At 46.3% G+C, this 16935-nt stretch overlaps 1 protein-coding gene across 3 annotated transcripts in view; it reads right to left on the reverse strand.

The window, feature by feature from the left end:
• Positions 1-16935, reverse strand: part of ATG4B (autophagy related 4B cysteine peptidase) — a 471612-nt gene that overhangs the window by 313466 nt on the left and 141211 nt on the right. For all 3 annotated transcript variants that reach the window (XM_030215863.1, XM_030215862.1, XM_030215861.1), the window contains exon 3: positions 4586-4657. In XM_030215863.1, the coding sequence (XP_030071723.1) occupies positions 4586-4657 (72 nt within the window). The remainder of the gene's footprint in view (positions 1-4585; positions 4658-16935) is intronic.

Genomic DNA, 16935 nt, shown 5'->3' on the forward strand with positions numbered 1-16935 from the left:
TCAGAGTTTCCTTTCTGGCTTACAGAGCTGATTGAACCACTTTATTTGGCATAATAAGTGCCCCCATTTGCCTCACTCTCTTCTGACAGAGATCCTAGAAAGAATGGTCTGAGGGTGCCTAACGTTGTATGGTAGCATCAGGATGCGAAGGCTCGGGCAGCATTAGAGTGGTTTCGGGCTCCTCCGCATAAATTGTGGGTACATCTGGAACAGACTGCTGTGGGATCTCCTGCCCTTCGTTCCCTCATGTGGATCCCACATAAACATCGTAGAATACTGCTAGACATTTGTCCTTCTGTATACAACACCTTTTATAACTGGGATGGGTTGTTTTTCAAACCTGATCTAGAGGTCTCCCACTTAACCCCTATAGCTTTTAATCCATTTTTCCCTTCAGGACTAGACCTGGGGCCCTACTTGGGGTCAGTTGTTTGATGAAGATTCTTTGAAGTATTTTGCTACTTTGGTGGTACAATATCCGATCTTACCCCATGAGCAGTTTGCGTATATTCAAAGCATGTTCTATCTTCTTTGGCTATTAAAGAACACATACTTTGAGAGGACTCGTTTCTCAAATATTTTTGTGAAGATTCCAGGGGAACGAGAGGAGAGGCCTTATCTCCTGTTTATATAAATTTCAATGGACTCATGTCCGTCCTTCGTGCCTGCATCGCCTCCAGTGGCAGGGTGAACTATGAATAACTATTAGTGATGATGACTGGAATCTCTTGGAGCGGGCTTCTTTGAAGGTTTCTATTTCAGTTCCCTTAAAAGACAATGCTGTTAAGGTTCTATACAGATGGTATCTGACTCCATCACATGTTCCCCACTGTATCTTCTTTGTGTTGGAGAGGGTGCGGGGAGAGGGGTACCATGGGTCACTTATGGTGGCTGTGTGTTAAGGCGAAGGCCTACTGGAAAGCTATACAATATCGACTACAGCGTTGGTTGGCCCGACCAATCCAATGGTCACCAATTTTCTTTTTATTTTCTAAAAAGCCTCCTGGTTTATCCAAATTGCAGGCTTTATTGGTACGCCTCGCTATGTCTGCAGCGAGGGTGGCAATGGCTGCTCACTGGAAAGAGCCCACTGTTCCTCCTCTAGTTAAGTGATTGAATAAGATTTGGTATATTTGTGAAATGGAAAATCATTGGGCAGTCAAATGCCACACTCTTGCTAAATGGGAGGCGATATGGGATCCTTTCCTGAGACATTGTTCTTATTGACTCAGTGTGGTGTGTTATGATTCACTTCACATCAGACATGGGGTAAGGGGGGGGTGGTAGTCGGTGTGGGAGGAGGGAAGTTTGATGCTGGGGGAGGTGTTGATGGGCTCTGTGGTATTTTCCATTCCACAAAAATAACTTAAAACAGTAGATGTATTTGGTTTCATACTGAAGTATAGTTGCTGAAATCCATATTGCACTAGGGGACTGTAGCTCTTAATTGTGAATGTGCTGTCCCCTTGCTTGTAATACTTTTTTTTCCCTAACTGGATGTATTTTTGCATTGGTTTCAGTACTTATGGTTCAACAATTTTTATTGATGATATTACTCGGATAACAGTACCAAGAAAAACATAATGTAGACTCTGATAATTAACACATTCACAGCTCAAAAAACCTAACATGTAACATTATCATCAATGTTTTGGTATAGAACCCCCCTCCCCCCCTGCCAGCACGCTAAAACAGTCGACCTTGAACTCATATGTTCCCCCAACCCATACCAAACTTCCACCACTCTGAAATCTCGTAAGGAACAAAAAATGTTATCAAAAATTAGAACAGTAAGACAAACAGTAAAATCCTTCCCTCCCCCCCCACCTACCCCCCTCCCCCTGCTGAGAGATATCCAGACTCCCAACTCCTTACAACAAAGGATGGCCCCACCTCAGTGTGTACCTAAAGCGAGTTCACCACTAAACTCCGCCCTTTAGGAGACAGGCTGTGAATATATGGCCCCCAAATATCTAGAAACCGCCTCCGCTGCCCAGGGGAGCTGCCCACACCTCTCCTCTCAAACAACATGCAATTTGTTTCGCCAGTGCCAGAAATCCGGAGGGGTCTCCGTCACCCACTGGCTCAGTATTAGCCTCTTACCAATCAAAAAGGCCTTCCGAACCAACTGACGGGCCGAGCCACCCTGTAAAAGAAAAGCTTCATATTTGTCTAACAAAATTCCCATCGAAGAGCACATGACTCTCGAGTCCAAAAGATCTGCCAGATATTGAGCAATGGAGTCCCAAAAATGTCTCACCTTATAGCAGCCCCACAAACAATGAAAAAGAGATCCCGGAGCCCTCCCACATTTCCCACATAAGGGCGTAGAAATTCCCCCCATCTTGAATATCTGAGCCTTCGTTAAATAGGCCCTATGGAGAATACGATATTGGCACTCTCTAAGCCCTGCACTGCCCGCCAAACTCCGTATCCTGGCCGTCAAAACATCTGGTTTCAGTACTTAATAAAGACTTCTTGAAATTAAAAAAAAAAAAAATGGTACCAACAAGAACGAGAACATGGATGAAATAGATCATAGGTTTGTTTGCTTTGTTTTGAGGGTGCGAGGGAACAAAAGGAGAAATTAACCACTGTGGCTTCAGCCTTTTTGACACCTTGCTCCTGTTCTCAATCAAACCTCCTTGAGAAATGAGTCATGTGGGCAGCACTGAAGACAGCTGCTTCCAGCTGCCCCAGTCTGTCTTGCTGCTTTGTCCCTCTCATAGGAAGTTGAAAAGGTGGGATGAAGCAGCAAACTGACCGGGGCAGCCGGAAGCAGCTGCCATCAGCATGATGCCTGCGCCGCAGCTCACTGCTGGAAACAGGGAGGAGAGATGTACTGGCCAAACCTGAAGGAAGGGAAGGAGATCTCAGCTGCCTGACGTGGGGACAGGGAGCAGGGAGTCTGAGGAAGCAAAAAAACATCTGGTTGGACACTATTGTTGGAGGGGGGGGGGGGCTGAGACAGAAATGGGGGGGGGGGGTCTGGGCCCCCTGTAGCTACACCACTGGTCAGCAGATGCTTTCTCTCTTTTTTTTTTTTAAACAAATGAAGCAGCCTGTGAGGAAGGAGAGAGTGGGAGGCAAACAGAAAGTGATACAGGGTGTGTTAGGGACCTGGGGTGACCAGGTGTACACCCCAAAGCTGACATCACATAGCCAGTCACCCCCAGCTCCACTGAACCAGCAAAGAACATGAGAACTAAAGAAGCCAGGAACCTGTAGGCACGTCCTTCTGCCTGCTGGAGATAGAGAATACTGACTAGCCAGGGAGCACACGTCCTACTTCAAACTGTTCAAGTTTGTATTCTCTATCTCCACCTGTTGGTAGACATACACAACCCACAGGTTTCTGGAGTCATCTGCAGCTGATGCTAAGGAAAATCCTTTATCCTTCACCTTTTAAGGCACTGCCTATCCAACTGGATGGTGATGGCACAAGGAAAGCAAGTTTGGTCCAGTGAAGACTAGCTCAAAATAACTTGTTCCTTAGCTGGTATTACCATATTGAAAATGTGACCATACCTTTGTGGTTATGTTCCACTAATAAGTTAAACAATTAACTGGCTTTCTTGAAAGGATTATATAACTTTTGGATGCACAACTAGGATCAAAAATACACACATATATGAGATATCACAATTCCTCTTGTACAGCCACAAAACAACCTTTTAGGGTGGAAACTGTTCACAGTGAGATCCTTTTATCATTGACCAGATAGAAGAGATAAGAACTTCCAGTTTTGGAACAGTATAAGTCATCACACGAACAAAATATAAGAAAATCAATGAACTGAATTAGGGGCTTATAGCCCATTTAGTTATATTTCAACAAATGAGAGATCTGCATGAAACCAAATATTTACTTTTATTATTTTGACTTATAAAACCACGTCCCTGATACATGCTCAAAACACAATAATTCATTTGTGTATCTAAAATTTAAACTTCTACAAAAGAGATGAGGTGAAGATGTGATTCCATGTGCCCCAATGATAGGAGAGTTTAATTTTACTTCAATTTAATTTCAATATATTCCATCTTTATAACACCAAGCTTCCCAAGGCAGATTACAGCAACAGTTAACATGAGCCCATTAGTAAACAGGATATCCTCACTGAGATTTGGTCATGTATTACTGTATTCTATAGAACAGTGTAGAAAAATGAGCACAAAATGCAGAGTTTATTACTGCTGTTTCTACCAGCTACAATATTTTTTTGAGCTGTTTCAATGATATCAATATCATGAAATAAAATTGAACATCTAGATATAGAAAGTTTCCAAATAAATAAGAAAAAAATGTCAAATAAAAAAAGTAAAATCCCTTATCCACTTTTTAAGGCACTGCCTATCCAACTGTCACAACTTTAGACTTTTTACAGATGGACCATGCATAGGCAGTCCTTTATTTTTTAACAAGCTTTTGCTATTGTTTTGGGTGAACTAAAATGTGGCAAGTTCCGCCTTACTCACTTCAGCTCCCATAATGGGCTAGGTAGTCTCATGCCATCTCCTGTTCTCAATCTAACCTCCTTGATCCACACTCCCATAATTATAGAGGCCTACAGAAAAAGGGTTACCGATAGCTGGGAAGTTCTTCCTATAGGTGAACCAGAGCCGAGATGTGACATCAGAAAGGATTTCTTCTTTTTCTAGAAAAGAGACAGAATACATGATTATTCCCTCATGTGTGTTTACAGCCTGTGTTTCACGCCAAAATTTGTAATTAAATATTCTTAATAGAATAGCATTCATTAGCTTTGATTTTATCCGTTGTGCAAACTTTGATTTTAAATTGAAAGGAAAAGATTACAAACTTCAAAATATTTTCCTACTTACTGCTGTAAGAGTATGGCTGAATTTTTTTCTCATTATGTCATTTATGTTGGTTGTTTTTCCCTTCTAGTTGATTTGACATATTTTTTTCTCTCAAATCCTCCAAGTTTAATACATTTTGCCAGAACACTTTAGATGGTTAAAAAAAAAAAATCTATGCAATCAGACCAGTAACCTTTATATACACCAGGAGTTCTCAACCCAGTCCTTGGGACACACCAAGCCAAGATAACCACAATGAATATGAATGAGATAGATTTGCATACAACAGAAGCAGTGCATGCAAATGTATCTCATGTATATTCATGGTAGGTATCCTGAAAATCTGGGTGTGTCCCAAGGACTAGATTGAGAACCCCTGATCTATACTGTCCTAGCTCATTACTCTCTGTACAGAGATTTCCCAACTATCAGCTTGATTACCTGCAAGATGACATTCTTCAGCTTTCTTGCTGTTTGTTGTGACGTGTAGTCAAGCTGCTCTGCCATACAGCCAGTGCAAGAATATTAGAAATATTAGAAAGCTTAGGCAAACCTTCAACTTTGCATCTTCTCAACTAACTTTCAGACCCCTAGGCAACCTCCTGCCACCTAAGATTTTGATAACTAAACTCAACAATCATTGAAACCCTAACACCACCCCACAAGAACAAGCCTGTAAACATTTCTAATTGGAAAACAGACTTAAATATTTGGCTTTTATTGCAGTTGCCACTGCCTCCCCCTTTGAAAAGTTGCAACAGTCTATCTATGGGTTGAGACACTCTTATCTGCCACCTCATGCTAAGCAAACTGCACACAAAAAAACATCAAAGCTTTCCACCATTCCTTTCAACCTGACCCTACTTCTTCTCTCAAAAGCTTGTTGCAGTCATACCATAGCTTTGTACAACCTTGCTTTATCATTTTCTTCTTTTGGCTCCATGTTATGCCATGTAGAAGGGCAAGTATGTTTCTCTACCTAAACCAAGACCCAGTCACCTCCTTTATCCATTTCATTCACCTTTCTTTCCTTTCCCCTCCTCTATTCTTACCAGCACCATCTGTGTCTATCCAAAGGATGCTTGCATTTTGGGAAGGTTTGGTACCACAAGCTCTGCTAATACATTCATCCATACATCGAATATGCTCAGTATACTAGCACACATTTTCTTTAAGTCTCCATCCAGTTTCCATTAAAACCGTTCTAAACTTAACTGCTCCCTTTGGGGGGGGGGGGGGGGTTCATATCAACTTGCTTTATTTGTATTTCTCCTTACTACTACAGATTTTACTGTGATTAGATAAACAAGCTGAGATTTGGTCTTACCTACCAAATTCCTTTCCTTGATTCCTGCTAAATCAGTTCAGACCAATGATTTATACCAGCACATGGAGAAAGAGAACTGATTATTCCAGTGACATCACCAGTATAAGGAATAGTGCAGCCTAGGGACTTGTCAGTATACGAATGCCAAAGCAACAAGATGACCGAGCAGCTACATACATTGAGCATACAACTGAAGGCACACTGCAGAACTTGTGAAAATTGAAAATGTGAGAATAAACATTTTCAGTGCCTACAAAGCACAGCACAAATGCAGAACAAGCCACCACGCTGAAGAGAGTTGTTGACTTCCGGGGCAGGTCCTGGATTGGTCTAAGAGGAATCAATGAAGGAAAATTAGTAGGAAAATGTTTGTATCATGTCTTTTCCTGTGTTATTTCCAGCAATGTTCTTATTTATTTATTTATTTTTGTGTGTGTGTGTGTGGGGGGGGGGGGGGGAGGTATTCTTTAATTTTGTTGTTATGGGAGCAATGTCATTAAGAGTGCACACTCTTTCAAAGGAGTCCATCTATTCACATGTGCACGTTATTGGGACTGTGAATGCTTTCTGAAAGAGCACACACTGGTTGCAAATAGGGCACTCTCAAGAGAATGTAAGCCGCCCTTTCAGAAGCGTGCAAAGTATTGATGGCACATAATGAAAACACAAAATTTCATGTTTTTTTTGTGCTCGTTTTCATTTGCCAACAAAAAGAAACAACATGGGAGGTATCGTTGACATTCCTTATGTAGTTTCAAACAACAAACATATCCCTAGAAAAACCAAATTTCACTTTCATTTTCATTCTGAGAGGACAATTCATATTGACAGGATGCCTCAAAAGCTTTATCCATTAGGGTGAGTGAATACAAGGTTTCTTCACCACTGCTCTCCCGAAATCACTCGTTATGGCAACAACATCATAGAAACAGAGAAAAACATAGGTTGATATTAAGACTATCTGCCTTATTTTCGAAAGTGATGGGCGCCCAGATTTCGACCCAAAAGGCATATAGACGTCTCGATGAGCAAAGGGTGCCCAAACTTAATAATCGAAAGAGGACTTTCAGTGTGCCCTCAGCGCGCGAACACCCAGCTACGGACACCCTAACAAGGGGCGTGTCAGGGGCGGCGTTACGAGATGGCCGCCTCCAACATATAACGGATAGCAAAATGGTTTTGCATGGGTGTGCACATGTGCGTTATTGGTTAGACCCGAAATAAAAGCGACCAGATTAAGGGGAAAATCGTCTTTAGACCCATTAGCGATTGTGTGGAGATGGAGAGTGGCGAGATCGTTGTTGGGAGAGCTGAAATGTTGGTTGCAGAGAAAGCTGAGTGTGTTGAGTACCTGTTACCTTTGTCTGTGTGCCCTAGTCGGAACGTTTTTACCCTCACTTGCCTCGTTTGTGTTTTACCTGTTCACCTTTCCCTACCCCTTCTAGCCCCCAAACCCAGATACCACTACTCCTTCCTCTATCAGGCCTTCCCCTCACCATTCACTGTTCCCATGTTTATATTGGATTCCCTTACCTCCGTTTGTCTCTTTCTTCCCTGTACTGCTGCAGCTGTGTGTGTGAGCAGTCATTTCATGTTTGGCAAGTGAGTGGCCAGAGGGTGTGGTGGGTGGTGGGAGTGAGCTTCTGTGTGGTGCTGTTGTTTGACTACTACTACTACTACTTGCACTGGTGGGGAAATGGAGGCACTAAATTCACTGGCGGCTTGCATGTTGGAGGAAGAGGCCACACACCGCAGGAGGTACTCACAGCCCCCACAGTGTTCAGACCCCGCACCACTTTCCTAGACCTCACTGCCAGCAGTGTCTCACAAGGTACCATTTCGATAGGGCGACCATTAAGCAGCTTTGTGAGCAGCTCCAACCCATAGGCAGTCGGTGGGCAAACTGTTTGGGGAGGCTAAAGGAGCGGGGTTAGGGGTGGGGCCCGGGGTGGAGCTTAAATCCATAATTGTCTGATAACACACAGTGGTTGTTCAAAGCATATACTAACCACAATCGCTCAACTGCAAAACACTATGCACAACTTTGTGCAAAAACACACTCAGAACCTTACTGTACCATAAATATTACACTGGGCAGACCCTAATACATCATATACCACCCAATCGGACAACATCACAGACCGTCAACAATATGAAACACGGGATCATATCAAAATTCTCATGTCATATACAGCCACAAAACATCCTTTTAGGGTGGAAATTCACAATGAGCTCCTTTTATTAATGACCAGATAGAGATAACAGTTTTCAAATTTCAGTTTTGGCACAGTATAAGTCATCACAAACAAAATATAGGAACCAAAAGCATTAGGGGCTTATAGCCCATTTAGTTATGTTTAAACAAAAGAGATCTGCATAAAACAAAATGTTTATTTTTTTATTTTCACTTAAGCCTTCAAAGTCAGCACCTACCTCTCTTGAAATCCAATGTGCGCTGCGTGCCACAATTTCCTCTTCTTGAATTATTATGGTCTGGATCTGGGAAGGAAGTGGGAACACCTCAGACAACCACTGTAACCAGCCTTGAGCGTTGAGCCTTCCCTTCCCTACTTTGACGGCCCCTCCCGCGCAGAACAGGAAGTTGTATCGCTCTCGCGTAGGGAAGGCTGACTAGCTGAGAGCCCGCACATCACGAATATCCTACTCGATTCATCAGCGTCAGTCAACCCTCCGAGGCTCCGCCAATCCATCTCGCCCCATCCCTGCACGAGGTCTGACTGTCCCCATCTGGGATCCCCGGCCCGCGCCATCTAGGCGAGAAGAGGAGGAGGAGGGATGCGGCGTGCTAGAACTGGGCATGGCGCTCAGGTGATGGTGAGCCGGACGGCAGCACTCACAGCACTGCAGAGAGGACGGACGGAGAACAGTAAAGATAAAGAAAGACAGCGTGTCAGGCCGGCGTCGCGTCAGAGAATGAGACTGCTGCGGGCGGCTGTGGAGGCTTAGCCTCCCCAAGCCTCTTATACTGGGCGCCTATGCTCCAACCCCTTCTTCAGCCCAGGACCCGTAGGAATAACCCCATCCATGTCCACCTCAAAATCACTGCATCTCTATCTGTTCTGGCCACTGGGAGTTTCCAGTCTGTATTAGCTGTTAACACAAGTCTCACTCAGGCTTCTATTTCAAACTGTCTCACCCAGTTCCTGGATGCTTTCTTTACCCACACCTCTCACTACATCACTTTCCCCAGCACCCCCCAGGCCCTGCACAACAACATGGCTGCCTTGTATGCTGTATCTCACTTCCCCTCAGTCATAGGTGTGATTGACTGCACACATGTTGCATTGAGACCCCCCGGGCACGAGAGGCCACTTACAGAAACCGAAAAGCATTTCACTCGATGAAAATGCAAATGGTGTGTGATGCCCAGGGGGAGATCATAGATGTGTGTGCCCGCTACTCTGGTTCGACCCGTGATGCATATGTACTGCAGCACTCGGGCATCTTCCGGAGGTTTGAGCAAGGGGTGATCACCGGTGGATGGCTACTAGGCAAGTGCAGCATGGATCTACCCAAACTATACCGCCTCCACTGGGCAACCCTCAGCACTGTCTTCCTCTAGCTCACTCCACAACCCACTATTCTCACCCCTCCCCCACAAGGTACCCGCTCCAAACACTACACACTCATCTTTCTCATTCTACTGCTCCCCAAAGGTGACCGAGGCTACCCACAGAGGACTTGGCTCATGACCCCCATGGTGCACCCACAACTAGGGTCAGAAGAGACATACACCAGACATGGGAGCACCCGTGGGATCATTGAGCGGACCTTTGGGCTACTGAAGAACCTTTTCCGCTGTCTGGACCGGTCTGGAGGGGATCTCCTGTATAGCCCCCAAAAGGTGGCCAAGATCTTCGTGGCCTGCTGCATGTTACACAATTTGGCCCTGCGCAGACAGGCCCTCCCAGAGGAGCCAGAGCCACCAGAGGAGCAGGCCCCAGATGAGCAGGATCAGGAGCCCCCTCCACCTCCCGCCCACAGAGCAGAGCTCACTGCTCACCAGCTGGGGGTCAGAGCCAGACAAAGACTCATCGAAACAAGTTCTCTGTGAGAGTAAGTTGACATTTATTTCTATCAATCAATCACATAAGTATTTACATAACACCACCACCACCACCACCACACCCCTCCCACCAACCCTCACCCTCCACCATGTCCCATCACTTTCCCCGTCCCCTCCCCCCCCCCCGTGTTCCTTTGCAGCTGGTGCTGCAGGGGAAGTCTGTTCAGACTCCTCTGATGGGCTGCTCCCACTGTCCTCCTCTGTCTCCACACAGCAGCCTGCTGCCTCAGCTGCCCTGTAGAAGTCTGGCCACCTTGTGGGCTGTAACCTGGGCACAGGACCCAGAAAGGGAGCCGGTGTGGTGGGTGCTGCACCAGTGGCTGGGGAGGCGGACGATCTCAAGGTCCTCCTCTTAGCCGGTGGTTGCTGGCCACTGGAGGAAGTGAACGCCAGTTCTTGGTGCTGCCTCATGGCTGGAGTAGGTACTGTGAGGTCAAGGCGCAGGCCCTCGATGCTATGTTCCAGCCATTGGAGTTGCTGGAGTATAGCATGCTGGGCCTGGAGCACTTCCTGTTGGGCTTCCCGCTGCGCCTGGAGCATTTCCTGGTGGGCTTCCCGCTGCGCCTGGAGTGCTTCCCGCTGAAGCTGTAATTTCTGGTGGTGGTACTCCTCCATGTGCACACTGTGCCGCAGCAACTGAGTGGCCATGCGCAGTAGTTGCCTCCTCTGGCTGGATGGCCTCTGGCGAGGAGCTGGCCCCCTTTTCTGCATCCTCTTCATCAGCAAAGGCTACAGGTGGTGGAGGGACAGCCTCTACTGCTGCTGGTGCAGGCGGTGGAGGTTGAGCATCTACTGCTGCTTTAGGTGGTAGAGGTAGAGCCTCTACTGCTGCTTCTGCAGGTGGTGGAGGAAGAGCCTCTACTGCTGCTGTACCGCTTTGCTGGGACGGCAGGCCACTAGGGCCAGCCTCATCAGAGTCATCACCTGTATAGCACAAGGGGAGGAAGTGTGTTGGTGAAAATAACCCACTTTTGTCTTTCAGTGTTCATATGGAGTGGAGGAGTGGCCTAGTGGTTAGGGTGGTGGACTTTGGTCCTGGGAAACTGAGGAACTGAGTTCGATTCCCACTTCAGGCACAGGCAGCTCCTTGTGACTCTGGGCAAGTCACTTAACCCTCCATTGCCCCATGTAAGCCGCATTGAACCTGCCATGAGTGGGAAAGCGCGGGGTACAAATGTAACAAAACAAAAAAATACATTGGCCCACACTTGATGACCCAGCAAAGAGATGGTGAGGAGGAATGGGATTGGCACTGATGTGAAAGAGAGCCCACAGGCAGTTGGGTAGAGGTGGTGAGCCAAGAGAAGGACACCGCTCATAAATTGTGGACAAGCTGTTTGTTGTATATGTGTTAAAGTGAGGGCCATTTGAGCATGTCTTGTTTTACTACTGACTTGCTAGACTGCCTAGAAGTGCTTTATGAACCAGGTTACTGGCTCCTTAAGTTTCATGCATGTGGCCCACAGTGACTAGAGCACAGAGGTGTGGGAAGGAAATATGCAGAGTTTGGTGATGGGAAAAGAGGAGGGAGTGGGGAAGGGCCCCACAGCTGTGAAACAGTAGTAACCTACACACACTACTACTACCACTAATGAAATAGAGCATGTGGGAAAGAGGAACCCGAATTATAGCTATGTCATGCAAGGTTCCACGTTAGGAGTCATGGACCAAGAAAGGGATCTAGGTGTCATCGTTGATGATACGTTGAAATGTTCTGCTCAGTGTGCTGCTGCGGCTAAGAAAGCAAATAGAATGTTAGGTATTATTAGGAAAGGAATGGAAAACAAAAATGAGGATGTTATAATGCCTTTGTATCGCTCCAAACCTCGAATATTGTGTTCAATTCTGGTTGCCACATCTCAAAAAAGATATAGTGGAATTAGAAAAGGTGGAGAAAAGGTGGAGAGAAGGGCGACGAAAATGATAAAGGGGATCGGACGACTTCCCAATGAGGAAAGGCTAAAGCGGCTAGGGCTCTTCAGCTAGGTGAAAAGGTGGCTGAGAGGAGATATGATAGAAGTCTATAAAATAATGAGTGGAGTTGAACGGGTAAATGTGAAGCGTCTGTTTACGCTTTCCAAAAATACTAGGACTAGAAGGCATGCAATGAAGCTACAATGAGGTAAATTTAAAACGAATCGGAGAAACATTTTCTTCACTCAATGTGTAATTAAACTCTGGAATTCGTTGCCAGAGAATGTGGTAAAGGCGGTTAGCTTAGCGGAGTTTTAAAAAGGTTTGGACGGCTTCCTAAAGGAAAAGTCCATAGACCAATGGACTTGGGGAAAATCCACTATTTCTGGGATGACTATAAAATGCTTTGTACTTTTTTTGGGATCTTGTCAGGTATTTGTGACCTGGATTGGCCACTGTTGGAAACAGGATGCTGGGCTTGATGGACCTTTGGTCTGTCCCAGTATGGCAATTCTTATGTACTATGTATCTGTACTTATGAGTTAATCCTGCGCAAATGGAAATGGGGCAGAATATGGTGCTTGAGTCATCTGCTGCAACTTTGAATGTAACAGCAATATTGGAAAACCCTAGATGAGGAAGTCGTGTATATATATATATATATATATATATATATATATATATATATATATATATATATATATTATATATCATCTTTATTGACATGTCTTAACATATACACAAGGTCACTGCATCATCAAAACCAACTGTGAAATTAACATTGTACATAACTTTAGCAGACCATAATGAAACCGTCATGACAACTTTTTCTCCCCTATATATCCCTCCAACCCTCTCCCGCTCCCCCTGCATTCCCCCCCCCCCCCTTATAAGTTCAAAATTCTGCTTCAGGCGGCTGCGGTGAGCGTGTCCCAAAAAGGGGCCCAGATTGCACAAAAGGAGTCTCCTTGTTTAGAAGATAAATCCTTTATGCCCCATTTTTCCAGGGAACACATCCGAATCAGTGCCGAATGCCATTGAGCCACAGTGGGATACTCCGCACTTCTCCATAAATAGATAGACCTTCTTCCCCATAAGCACCACACATTGCAGGAAGGCTTTCATCTTCACCGGTATGCGCTCTCCGCTAGAAAAATGATCAAATAATTGCCCTGGGGTGGGTCTCCAATCCGTGCGCCAACACACAGATACCCGTAATGCCACTTCTTTCCAAAATTGCTGCACTCCAGGACATAACCAGAACATGTGGCCCAGGTGAGCCCCCCGGGACTTGCACTTGAGATAGGTATCATCCTCCTTCAGCGTTGCCCTCCTTGCTCTGTGAGGAGAGATGTAAAGTCTCAATATAAATTTGATCTGAATCTCTTGCCAGACCACATGCTCTGTGAGCTTGGGAACTCTCAATAGTTGCCCCTTCAAATGGTCTTTGTGAAGTGTGATTCCCAATTCTGTACTCCATTGCAGCGCCATTGTCGAGAAATCAAAGTCTTGTGTGGAGTCTCTGAGATGAGAATGAAAGTATTGCAGTGGAATTCGCAATTGGGCGTCCAAACCCAACATAGCATTGAAGCTCTCCCACACGTCCACTGTTAAAGAATGCTTCGGTAACGACATCACATAGTGGCTCAGCTGATGGTAAGCAAAAGCATCTCTATTTTCTATGTGAAATTCTGTGCATATATCGTTCAAAGTTTTTATTTCTCCCTGATCCGTTAAGATGTAGAATAGATAGTGGATACCTCGTGATGCCCAATCCTGAAAAGTCACCAAGGTGCTACCCACTGGGAAGTCGGGGTTACCACGAATTGGCAACAGTGGAGAATTTTTACTGTCCAAGGAAAGAAAATTAGTTACCCATTTTCACGTCTGTTGCAGTGGCCGAATAATGTAACCCACAGGGCCCAAGTGTCACGTCCGTGGTCGTGACTCCTCTTTTGCTCACCTGATTCCCCAAAGTGCAGCTTCCAGGATGGCTCCTGCCTGGCCAGCATCTAAGATGGCTTCCGCCTGTTCTGTTCTAGCTTCCAAGATGGCTCCTGTCTGTCCTTCCTGTGTGCTCACTTCCTATGTGTTCCAAGCCTCTTCTTGGTGTCAATGTGTTCCCTGCTCCTGTCCTGCAGTAGGTGACATAATCAGGGAGAGCCTTTATAAGGAAGTGCTGTACTTGCATTCAGGGCCTTTGCATTGCCAAAAGGTCATCAGGTTAGTCAGTGTACTGTTGCGCTGCTACAAAGCCTTGCTTTGGGCTTTTACCCTTCCTGCTCTGGGCTTTTGCCCTTCCTGTTCTGGGCTCGTGCCCTTCTGCTTGTTGTGTCTGTGGACTGCTAGTCCTCCTGGTGCTTTACTCAGTGTTTGAAGCTTCAGCCTTTGTCTGTTCCCTGTGTTTGGGGCTGCTGTAGCTTAGCCTGGGTTTATTTCTCTGTCTGTGTTTGGAGCTACTGAAGCTTCAGCCTGGGTTTATTTCTCTGTGTTCGGAGCTACTGAAGCTTCAGCCTGGGTTTATTTCTCTGTCTGTGTTTGGAGCTGCTGTAGCTTCAGCCTTTAGTCTGCTATTCCTGGTTTATGCTATTGCCTGCTGCCTGCCCAAAGACTCTGCTAGTGCCTGGTTTATTCTCCTGTCTTCTGCCTGCTCTAAGACTCTGTTTTCCCTGATTATTCTACTGTCTGCCGCCTGCCCAAAGACTGCTAGTTTCTGGTTTATTCTACTGTTTGATTCTGCCCAGCTTGGGTGTACTTCCTGAGTCCTGCTTCTACCTAGCTTGTATGTATATCCTGAACCCTGCTTTGCCCAGCTTGCATGTATATCCTGAATCCTGCTTCTGCCCAGCTTATGTGTATATCCTGTTTCTGCCCAGCTTGTGTGTTATCCTGAACCCCGTCTCTGCCAAGCTTGTATGCTTATCCTGAACCCCGCTTCAGCCAAGCTTGTCTGCATATCCTGAACCCCGCTTCAGCCAAGCTTATATGTATGTCCTGACCCCTGCTTCTGTCAAGCTTGTATGTACCTCCTAACCTCTGCTTCTGCCAAGCTTGTATGTACATCCGAGCCCCTGCTTCCGCCTAGCCTTTGTGTTTACCCTGTCTGCTTAGTCTGTCTTGTGTTCTTCCTTCTGGCCGCGTAGCAGCCTTCAGTCCTAGTCTAGTACCTAGCCAAGCCTTCCTCGTGTATCCTAGACACGGGGGGGGGGGGGGGGGTCCTCTGGGCCTTCAGTTCCTGCCTGGTCCTGCCGGCCACCTGCACTCAGGGGCTCAACTCCTGAGGAACGGTGGTCAAGCGCAGGCCATACACCGAAGCTGTTCCTGTTCTGCCTGTTCTAGTTTTCCCGCCTCAGTTGCTACTCAAGTCCGGAGTTCCAGTCCTGCTCTTCCTTAAATCCGGTTCCAGGGTGGTCTTGCCTGCCTCTGCCGCTCCTCAGCAGTGGTCCAAGGACTCACGAATTCCGGTTCTGCCTCGAGAACCCGACACCAAGGCACCACCCCTTCCACCCTTACCCTGCAACCAACAAACAATTTTATTTCCGCTGAGGTGCAAGAGAAATGGGATGTTGAACGAAACCAGTCTGATGTCTCAGGCCAATGGAAATGGAAAAAACCCCCGCACACTTAGCAGTCCCAGCCCCCCACCCTTTTGGAAGCTGTGCCCTCATTACACTCATGCGAGCCCTCCTCCCATTCCAAAGGAACCAATTTTTCTTTCTATGCAGCCATCGTTCATCTCTATGCAGCAAATATAAGGATAGCATTTGAAAGGTATATATCCAAGTAGGGAAAAGTAGCATATTATAAACCCCAGGAGAGACAGTGGCAGGGCCTGCCAACCCCTCATTGTCTCTGCTGCCCTGATCTTCAATGGGTCTACATTTAGAGAGTACAAAGCGGCTAAGTTAATGGGGATCTTAACCCCCAGATAAGTAAGGTGATCAGAAACCAATTTCAAAGGAAAATCTCCCTCCCACTGATCCTTCATTTCTAGCTGACTAGGCAGCGCTACAGATTTTTGCAAGTTAAGCCTAAATCCCGAATAAAACCCAAACTCATCTACTACAGACAGCAACCTTGGCAGCAAGACCTGTGGCGAGGTGAGAGTTAGCAAAATGTCGTCCGTGTAAGTCAGTACTTTCAACGGCTGTGATGGAAGATCCACTCCCATTATATCTGGATCTTTCATGATGGTACGCAATAGGGGTTCTAGATATAAAAGAAACAATAGTGGTGAAAGTGGACACCCCTGTCTGGTCCCTACCTGTACTTCGAAGGGGGGGAAAATCAGCGAGTTAATTAGCAATCTTGCAGAGGGGCCTGCGTAAAGGGCCTCAATTGCTTGATAGAACCATCCGTCCACCCTCACAAATTCCAGTACTTTAAACAGGTGTCGCGTGCTCGGGGGCCTTGGCAACTGTCAGGTCCTCAAGGCAGCACTGGGAATTGTGAGCCCTTGGGCCCCTGCCGCGGAGCGGCAGAGGCAGGCAAGACCGTCTTGGAACTGGACGTCCGGAAGGATCGGACCGGAACTCTGGACTGGAAGTAGGCAACTGAACCAGCAGAACAGGAACCGCTTCACCTGTACTTAGCCACCTTTCCACTAGAGTTGAGCTCTAGCGTGCGGGCGGCCGACAGGACTTGTAGGGCAAGGCCGGAACTGAAGATCCAGAGGACCCACCTCGGGTCTAGGAAACACAGGGGAACAATACTAGACTGCACTAAGCGCTGCACGCAGCCGCTAAGCCAGGCACACCAGACAGACTAGACAGACAAAAGCTTAT

The sequence above is a fragment of the Microcaecilia unicolor genome, chromosome 10, assembly GCF_901765095.1.
Source record: "Microcaecilia unicolor chromosome 10, aMicUni1.1, whole genome shotgun sequence".
Classification (NCBI taxonomy): Eukaryota; Metazoa; Chordata; class Amphibia; order Gymnophiona; family Siphonopidae; genus Microcaecilia; species Microcaecilia unicolor.